Source organism: Hyalella azteca, unplaced genomic scaffold, assembly GCF_000764305.2.
Source record: "Hyalella azteca isolate HAZT.00-mixed unplaced genomic scaffold, Hazt_2.0.2 contig8990, whole genome shotgun sequence".
Lineage (NCBI taxonomy): Eukaryota > Metazoa > Arthropoda > Malacostraca > Amphipoda > Hyalellidae > Hyalella > Hyalella azteca.
In genome coordinates this window covers 109623-119840 of record NW_025939071.1, presented here as the reverse complement: position 1 = coordinate 119840, position 10218 = coordinate 109623, and the positions used below count along the sequence as shown (strand labels likewise).

At 37.7% G+C, this 10218-nt stretch overlaps 2 protein-coding genes across 4 annotated transcripts in view; one reads left to right on the top strand and one right to left on the bottom strand.

The window, feature by feature from the left end:
- Positions 1 to 794: 794 nt before the first annotated feature.
- LOC108673626 (glutathione S-transferase theta-1) lies at positions 795 to 5075 on the top strand. Its single transcript, XM_018161479.2, has 5 exons — positions 795 to 1169; positions 1941 to 2028; positions 2374 to 2530; positions 3238 to 3418; positions 4040 to 5075. The coding sequence occupies exons 1-5, from the start codon at positions 1061 to 1063 to the stop codon at positions 4183 to 4185; spliced, it is 681 nt and encodes a 226-aa protein (XP_018016968.1). The 5' UTR covers positions 795 to 1060; the 3' UTR covers positions 4186 to 5075.
- A 5-nt stretch (positions 5076 to 5080) lies between these two features.
- Positions 5081 to 10218, bottom strand: part of LOC108673625 (latrophilin Cirl) — a 101588-nt gene continuing 96450 nt past the window's right edge. For 2 of the 3 annotated variants that reach the window (XM_018161476.2, XM_047881847.1), the window contains exon 7: positions 5081 to 9637. In XM_018161476.2, coding sequence (XP_018016965.1) covers positions 8114 to 9637 — 1524 coding nt within the window. In that variant the 3' untranslated portion in view covers positions 5081 to 8113. The remainder of the gene's footprint in view (positions 9638 to 10218) is intronic. The other variant, XM_018161477.2, reaches the window with a different exon arrangement.

Below are 10218 nucleotides of genomic sequence, written 5' to 3'. Positions count from 1 at the left end.
GGCCAAAAGTAGGATATGCTGGTATCATGGATACCAGCATCATCATACATTTATAAGATATTGGTTTAAATCTTGAGTAAACTGATTCTAGGAAATTACTGGTTTGCCACTATGGCGGGCCTGCTGGGAGAGTGCGGCCTGCTGGCCGCACTCTCCAAAGCAAGCAGGCTGGCAGTAAAGGCTGTGCGATTGCTGCACAGGGAAAACCTGGCCAAAATTCCAATGAATGCATTACAGTGTGCCAGCACCCAAATAGCTGACATCAAATAAGTTCCCCAATCCCCATCACCAACCAATAACAGTCCAGGAGGGCCTTAGAATTGCACCCACACACCCCTCCCCTCCTTAAGTGAGAAGCACTGCGGCTGACAGCTGGCCATCCTGGTGAATGTAGATGACCAGGCACTTCCTCAAATTTCAGCATGGTTTCTAATCCTAATATTGCAATAATAGCTTGAAGACTCTTATACTAATCTGGTATATTAAGCAAAATTTTACATAAAACTGCAGGTACAAAAACCATTTTGCAGTCAATTTTCTAAAATTGCTTTTTTCTGGATTTATACTTAATAAATTGATTAAGAGCCACAGGAATGGTGAACTTGACCTTAAGCTTGGAAATTTTTGCCTCATTGATGGATGGCTTAATTTTCCATGAGTTCCAGGTTAATCTAGAATACTGAACTGAATTTGCCATAAAATAGGCTTTTGAAACTACGTGTTCTGGTAAGTCTAGTTGATTGCAATGATACAGTATGTTTTCTATTCTAACAGAACATCAAACAAGATAGAAAGCAAACCAATTATTTATCTGCCTCATTTTGCAGTATCAGTATATACCTATCTATTATATTTGTATGACTTTTCTACTGCTACAGTGCTACATAATCTTGGAGAATGGAGTTGGAGTGGCTATTGCAAAGTTCATTATTCACTGAAAAATTTTGGTCTTGTGCAAATTAGGCCATTGAAACTTTTGTATATTAGATGACATTTATAATGTGTAGCTTAAATATTTTTATTCTATAGATTTTTTTGGGTGTAAGACAATTCATCAGAAATGTTGAAATATTATTATGACTTGATGTCACAGCCTTCAAGGGCTCTATATATTTTTCTCAACAAGACCAAGATTCCATATGAAAAGTGCAAGATTGACCTGGCAAGAGGTGAGTTCAGTTGGAGTTTTAGTAAAGGCTTGAAATGAAGTAACTTGCCACTTGATAAAATTGCAGTTAGCTCCGTTGGAGTTTAAGAGAACTTGAATTAACTTGCCACTTGATCAAATTCAAGTTAGTTTTGTTGGAGTTGTAGAAAAAACTTGATGTAACTTGTTTATTGATAAAATTCAAGTTAGTATGTGTATATAATATAGGTAGGTATATTTCACTTCAGCATATCCGCTAGAAGATAAGGATTAATGTGTTATGAGAAAAAAAAGTAAACTTCCAACTAAGTGTTGTCAAGACATTGGTGAGAAAGCATATGTATTGTTTTTTATAATGTTTAAACATCTGATTTGGCTCCTTACATAGTGATGGAGGAAATTTTTTCAAGTTTTCAGTCTAAATTTCTTTCTGCAAAATAAATTTTGAAAATTTCATGACAACTTTGGTTTGTACATATCTCTTAGGTATATTTTGCTAAAATATTCTAGACTGTTCATTTGATAGTGACTTTTACTTCAGTGCAAACTTTAAGATTATATGTGATAAAATTTATAGTTGTGATTTGAAAACTCTGCATGATCCCAGAAAAATGTACTTACTATGATAAAGCTAAGCACTGTTATGCAGCTTAAGTTTGATGCAACTTTAAAAGTCGGTATGTACGGTATGTTAAGCAAACAGGTGCATGCTAAGTAGTAAGAGTTTTATACTACATCATATCAATTGTTGGCCATCACAAACTATATACATACGTATTTGGTTTATTCATAGGTGAACATAAGAGTGACGAGTACTCCGACATTCATCCCTTCCAGCAAGTTCCTGCCATCAATGATTCTGGATTCAAGCTTTTTGAAAGGTATTTTTATATTTGGTTATATTTGGTTTCCTTTCTTGCTTAATGTTTTCTATGCTGTTAATCTCATTTACTTTCAGATCCATCAAATTTATTACCTATGATTTATTTCCCCTGCATGCTCTGCTTCACATCTTTATTAGTAATACTCTGATCAGCAGATGCATTTGTGTGTCATTATTTTGATCACTTTTGTTCCTTGAAGCTCATTATTTTAGTAATCTGATTGAGAAACTGTCAAAAGTTACTGAGTTGAAGGAATATTGTGTTGGAATAGGTTGAATTTCTTTAAAAATGACATATGACTTTTCATGGGAACTTTTTGGCTAAAGTATTCCTTTACCACAGTGTTGCCATCATGCGGTATTTGTGCCACAAGTATCCTGACCACGTTGCTGATGACTGGTACCCCAAGGATATTGCCAAGCAGGCTTATGTTGATCAGTATCTTGAGTGGCAGCATGCAAACACGCGCTTTGGCTGTGCAATGTACTTCCAACACAAGGTAGTCAAGGGCTAAATTAGATGAGTAATACTGACTGATAATGGCATGGAATGTATGTATTAAAGGATTACTTGTCACTTTGTGTACAGATTGTTTTATCTCTCAAATTATTCAACAAAATACTTCAGCTGAACTCATTCAATTGTCATCTGTAACTTAATTAATTCATGAGCAAAATATGTACCTACCGTAATTCATGATTAATTAGGGTGTTTTATTTAATGAAAATAATTTTATAGTTATAATATTACTTTATAGTATCAATTATACATTAAGTTAAAATACTATGTAATTCAAGAATTATGATGCAGTATTACAATTATAATTATTATAATTGTTTTTGCTATTTGTTCTTTATACTACGTACCGTACTGCTTTGACCTATACATATAAATAATCCTTGATGTGAGAGCCTTACACAAACCTCAATTAGTTACATTTTTATTGAATAGTACTTGCTCAATTCTGGAGTGTCAATGAGCTGAATATTACTGTATGTAACAAACCTTTCTGCTACTGTAGGTAGCATAAGTAATCCAGTAACCAATCTGCTATTTCCCATAAAATTGGTTCCTTAAAGTGTTGGTTTTGTGCTTCGATACCTCTCAAGATACTGTGGAATTCAGAGCTCAATCTGTAATCAGGCTTTTATCTATGTAATATGATTGCTGTGTTAAATACCGTACCTACCTACCCATTGCTTGCAGTGGCTGATACCTCGCATGACCGGCAGCCCTGCCAAGCAGGCAAATGTGGACAAATTCCAGACCACCATGGAGAATGTCCTGCAGCATTTCGAGAACTATTGGCTCAAGGACTCTAAGTTTGTGGCGGGCCAGGAGATCTCCATAGCCGATATCCTGGCCGTGTGCGAGCTCTACCAGCCTGGTGTGTAATCAGTATTAAATCTCACTGTTCTGAGCAGTAGGTGGCTAAACAATATTATGAACAATAGGTGGCACCACAAAGAGTATTATGAACAATAGGTGGCTAAACAGAGAGTATAATGAACAATAGGTGGCTAAACAGAGAGAATAATGAACAATAGGTGGCTAAACAGAGAGTATAATGAACAATAGTGGCTTGTTCAAGATGCAACCAGCATCTGTTTTAGAAGAGTAGGTATTTTTTCCCCATTTTTTTATAGAAACTATCAGTGACACGTAAGCAGGTAGTACCTATTTGATGTTCAAAAATGGGCGAGAAGATCGTCAATGCTTGCATGCCAACGTTAAATTTTCGTATATATATCTGCTAAACTTGCCAATAACATAGAAATGGCTGATTTTTCTAGATAATTTTATGCATTTCGGATATAACTATTTCATGACAAATAGAGTAGTAACCTCTGATTACTCTGTCTATAACTGCCACCAGGCTTGCTGGGATCTGGAATCAAACATCTGTCTATTGACCATTATTTTTCTCCAATGATATTCATATCCAAAGGCCTAGTAATGAGACTTGACATCAACAAGCGAAAAGTCTCACGTTATAATTATGTTTCAGCCATGGCGGGCTACAACGTCTTCATGGACCATCCACGTCTGGCGGCGTGGCATGAGCTCGTCAAGTTGGAGCTTAACCCTGAGCTTGACGAAGCCAATGTCATATTGAATAAAATAATCGCCAAGCAGAATATGTCAAAACTGTGAGGCAACTTGGAGCATCAGATATTGGTTTGTGGGCTCAACTTTGAACGTCGGATGTTGGTTTGTGGGCTGAAGTAAGCATTTTTGTATTGTTTATTTGATTGACTGTGGGTGGGTTGTTAAGCAATAACCTTGCTACCATGAATGCAAGTGTTATGGGAATGAGGATGTTGATTGTTTTGTTACATTGACTTGGTCGTCTCTCCTTTACTTTTATGCTTCTGTAGTTTGTTTACATAGTGTGAATACCGATATTCACAGTTTAGTGAATACAGAGTTCATGTTGAGCTTCCTTGGAAATAATTCTTATTTCCGATCATCTCTATATATATTTTTTAATTGTTGGAAAAGTTTTTTATAAAATGCAATTTTCAGCCATGTAATGTGCTAATTTTAGCTTTTTAAGGTGCAATTGTCAATTGTCTGCCATACATATAATAGCAGACTCCAGCTATATAAGGACATATTTTAGCCATACAATGAGCAGTTTTCCGCCATATGACAGTTTTCAATAAATGTTGATAACCCTTTTGTTGCTGATAGATACGCCAGTATGGTATCATTTGTCTCAAAATGTTGTGTATTTCTATAGCGACGCTGAAAATTTAGCTTCATCACTCATCGAGACTCGATTCCGATATCCTATTGCACTACTTATGAATAGATCGAAATGACCCTAAGAAGTAATGTTATTATGGGTCTTGCTGATCGAATTGACGAGTGAGCTCCGTAAAGTGGAGTATTTGGGGTATTTTTATGAAGTGTTAAAGTGTTAAATATCCAACTGTGCCATTGTAATCTTTCAATATATATTTTAACTGCTATGGGAAAGTTGTTTTTCGTATTTACGTCTAGCTTTAATGATGATATTCAAATGAATCGTAAGAACAATTCATGGATATTTTCCAGACTTTATTGTCATACTGTACAAAGAGTATCTATCACAGTCCACGAGATTGGGATATACAAGGTCATAGTAATCAAATAAGCTTATGATAACCTAACCTGAATAATTTGCGTGACAGGTCGATTCAGTTATGTAAGAGGCAGCTAGGGAACAGATTCCTACGTTCTTTCAGGTTCGTAGAATGTACAAGTTATATGATTAAGGATTCTAGTAAATAACGTACTTATACCATGGATAAGCTTTAGAATGGCTTTATTACGTGTAGCAAAATACGCGCTAGTTATTCTCATTTTGAAATAAAATTTGTTAACATGTTGGTAGATAGGGAAGTTGTACAAGTAGAGAAGACATGGTAAACGTGAATATAAAGCACAACTCGATAACATGGGAAGAATTGCGTCTGGATGAATGCCAGAGCAGATAATTAGTTACTCTTCGTATTAGTGAAGAGCTTTAAAATCGAAAAATATTGTCTAGAATGTCTGCATAACAAGAGCTTAAAGTGTAGGGTAATAATGCACACGAATGCCCGAGCCTACGAGAAATACTATTTATCGACAAGACTTCCAGCATATTTTATGTAATTTTCGTATGATAGTTAAAAAATATGGGATCAATGAAAAATGGACACTTCAACCAACGCACTTGCCTACAGCAAGGCAAGCCTTGAAAATTGCGAAAAAATAGGACTCAATATAGGCTGCAGAAGGAAAGGCTGCATTTCTTTCTCTAGGCTGCAGAAGAAAATTCTTCCTAATGAAAATTACGTTGAATAAATTTTAAGAAATAAGGATAGGCTAAGGACAAAAATGTGATCATGGATGACAGTTTCCAATATTTTTCCATCAAATGAAATACAAACTAGCTATTGCAACTAAAATTTGCAATAGAAGTTCCTAAATAACCGTAAAAAATTTGCGTTCAACGTCGCCATGTAATAAAAAAAAAGGTTACAGTCGCTAACAATGGAACGATCAATCTACGAAAAATATAGTTAGCAATAAACAAAGCTTCATGATTGTTCGTGCAGTCCACGATATTAGGAAGTAAATAGTTAACGATTAAATATATTTTCAAACGATACGCACAAAGATTACGTACCAGATCTGCATGAAAAGGAAATTTGCACAATCATAATCTCAAATAAACGAAGATGATAAGGTCGTGTACCTGACATTGTTTAAGACGACATTTCTTACAAATGCGAGGAAGGAACAGATGAGCGAGACGTAACTCGGTACTTCGATCGAAAACTCTTGGATTTTACAGTGTTTCGCGTACAGGAAGCAGAAAAATTATGATACAACGTATCCAATATTTGGTCAAAATTATCATTACTTATTTTGTGACTGAATCATCTAAACCTAAAATGAAATAATTCTATTTAGGTGCCTATAAGTACAAGGAATGACGATCGCCTTCACCTTTAAGAAGCTCAGAGCAAAATACACACGTACTTGGAATGCACAAATCGACCTGAAAACGCAAATCTGAAATGCATTCAGCAACATTTATATTTCAAGCGCAACAAATTTCCTCCGCGGACATAAAAAAAGCTTACGTACAAGGACAAAAGGTTATTAATCGTTCCGAAAGTCAAAGATTGCTAAAATGCACAGCAAGTAGTGAAAAAGGTTTTTGTTTCAAATACTCAATACGAAACTAGACTCTAATAAATTTTATAAGACCACGATATTTGATTATCTATAAACACGGCTTCGATTATCATACAAGCGACGTTCAAAACAGGGTTTCTCTGACGCGATCACATAGAGACAGCCCTCAACAGCGAGACCCATCCCAAACATTTCCAAACCTTGCGGGGAATCTTAACCTAATAGATCATTTCCGTGAGAAATATTCAAGCTATAGCAATTCATTAGCTTCGAGTCTATCTAATATACATACGCACACAAACGACTACAGGTTTGGGAGCTATACATTAGCGTGCAGACGAGCATACAGCGTACATAGAATGAATCTTTCTTTCATTATACTCAAATGTAGGTAAAGCAATGTGCGAGATTGAGGCTAATTTGAAACGTCTAAAATGTACATATCTAATCACTGAAGCAGAAAAAAATCCGACGCTATGCTTAATTTCAGATGTTAATGAAATCATTGAGTAAAGACAATACCTTTCAAATTCAGTAAAGATATGACATCTCAAAAAACAAGACCAGATATACTTCCGGCCATATTTTAACATTAGCTGTGAAAAAATTCACTTCTGTTATCAAAGCTCTCTAATATTCAGACACACACTAAGAACATGCAATAATGTTCATATTTATATATTTACACACGATAGAAATATAGTTAAATCAGACTTGTGTATAAGTTTCCTACGTTCGTCGAATAGCACTTCAATCAATAGCTAGATATTCAAATACGATCACGATTATAACTACTAGACATCAAGACGTGAGAAAAAAATTCCTGCGTCATTTCCGGCGAAGAAAATCAACTAATTTAAACAAATTATATTACAGAAAATAAAGAACACAACTAGTTACCTCCAAAGCACAAGAGCATAAACCAATAACTTAGACACGTTAACAATAAGGGACTAGTATCAGATAAATAAAGTTCTGCGGCACCCAGAACCATAATAAAATCAGAACATCACGTCACTAAGTCTAAGCTAGCATCTTCATAGGAATCTGCCTTCCAAATCACTTAAAAAAATTTGGTCATCGATTTCGTCCGTCGTGTCATCGAGCGAGAAGAGCAGATGGGCGACAATATTGGTAGAGAGTCTATCGAAGTGTTCACAGGTTAGGATCGTTCGTCTCACAGGATATTCAAACGCATACCATGTACAATATTCTAGACGTTTATAAAAGATCTGCAACTCACGTTACATCCGAGCGTTGAAATTTCTTTTCAATAATTAGGGAATCAGAGGGACACAAGTGTAACTTTGAATGAAGTGAGGAACCTATGGCCAATGAAGTTTTGAACCATTTATCCAACACTTACAACGTATTTAAATCAAATTGAGTCCACATCACACACAGCGCTCTAGGAATCATTGTAAAGTTGTTGCTGCTGTTGTAGTTGCATCAAATGCGGTGGTCTTGAAATGACGATATGGGCAGGCATACCATTACTGGTAGGAGACGTTGCCAGGGAACTCGCACAACTGGGAGAAGCGGATTTATTAGGTTGTTGTTGTTGCTGCTGCTGCTGCGGTTGCGCCTTGTGGCCAGGAGAGCTAAGGCGGCAAACTACTTGTTCTCCGTTAAGTACAGCAACGGTCATTAGATTCTCTCGAGACAAATGTGGTTTTTGCTGAAGTACTTGTTGTTGCATCTGTTGCTGGTCTTGATGTTGCTGCATTAGGATTCGTTGCAAGGTACCTTGATCAAGGCTAACCTGAGCATTATTAAAGTCACGGAGACGATCTTCATTGAGTGCATATTGTTCTTGTAGTTGCTGAAGTTGTTTCTGCTGGTGCTGCTGTTGCCGCAGTTGTTGTTGCTGCTGCTGACTGTAGTAAGGCAGTAAAGGCCTGGAATCTCCGTAAGACCTTGACGAATTCCTACTCATGTCACTTGGAGTGTGGTTCCTTTTGACATCTTCGTCGGATAAATCCGAGACCTGCATCACGTCAGAAGAATGGCCGTTCAGTCGGCTCCAACGCTCCCGCTCAATTTCTTCATAGACTGGGTCAACATCGTGGTCAATCTCCATGTACGTGTGATTCCAGGGAGAAGGTCCTCGCCCATTGTTTGACTTCGTTGAAACTGAAGCATTGGTGTTCATTGACGTAGAATAAGCGTTAGGTACCGATACCATCTGGCTGCTGCTTTCAACCCACGGGAATGGAGAGTTCGATGGAAGGTGATTTCCATTGTCCAAGTTTAGCCTGTTGCTGTTATCGTCGGACGCGTTGTTAATTCTGTTCAATTTAGCAAGATAAGAATTCTTGAGATCAGCTGAAAGCGAGCTCGTGTACCGTGGTTGGTGCAGATGGTGCTGCTGTTGGTGAGGATGATGAGTGTTGGTCCAATGGGTGCGAGGCGAGTCTTCTTGTTCGGAGCCACCATGACCAGAGTCTCTCGAAAATGATTTGTAGCTGGCGTCTTCATCGAGGTTGTTGATCACATTAGGGGAGCTGGCAAACATAGCTATGGCGCTAGGAGCAAGAGGAACTTTCGAGCTGCTGGGGGAAGAGCTATCCTCTTGCGTGCTGATGTGAGGGAGCAGCGTTGTTGTGTTGGTGATGGTGGTGTGGGTGGTGGTGGAGAGGGTGCAGGTGTCCGTTGGGTTGTGAGAGCGGATGTGGTACTGATGGCGAGGCAGAGACTGATGGAAGGTACCCATGGGGTGGTAGGGGTTCATGGTGGTGGTGGTGGTGGTAGTCGGCGCTGGGCTGCGGGCCTGATATGTGGAGTTGTTCGGGTGGGAAGCGCCCTGACGTAGGGAACCCCGCGACCCCAATGTGGACGTGGGGCCCGAAATCAACGGGCCCGACGGTGGGGGCAGCGTGGATGATCTGTGGCCCTTCACGCCTGCCAACTGATTGCACAACCTCGGCAGCAACTGAAATACATAATAACTGGTTAGACAATAGATAATTTATTAGAAATTAATTACTACGTTTACGGGAATTAAATAACTTTTTCGACCAAAATTATTAAAATTTAGATTAAATATTGATAGACGCCATATCCAACAAAAAAAAAAAAAAAATCACGAACAAGGTTCCAGTGATCAAATATATTAAAACCTCGAAACTAAGGTGGTTACGCATGCAATCTATTATCGAAATAAAATACGGGTTCAAAACTATTTAAAGCAAGCTTGACGAAATCAAGGGGATAGTGGCATAGTGCTGCAACGGAAACGGAAACCACTACTTATTGCCATGGAAGAGACTACTAACAGATTCTATTAAAGGTGCTTGGACAACGAATCTGGAGCGTGAGTGACGGTTTAGATGTGACTTGTAATAATAAAACTGAAACATCAAAAAATTCAATCAAGGCCTAATTGTCTTGTAACAACAGCCGATGGTAAAAAAATACTACCATAGGAATGACTTCCATAGGAATATTTTCGTATGAGAAGCATGCAAATAAGCAAAGGAATAATTGGGCGAAATTCTTCCTCAGCCTATTTGA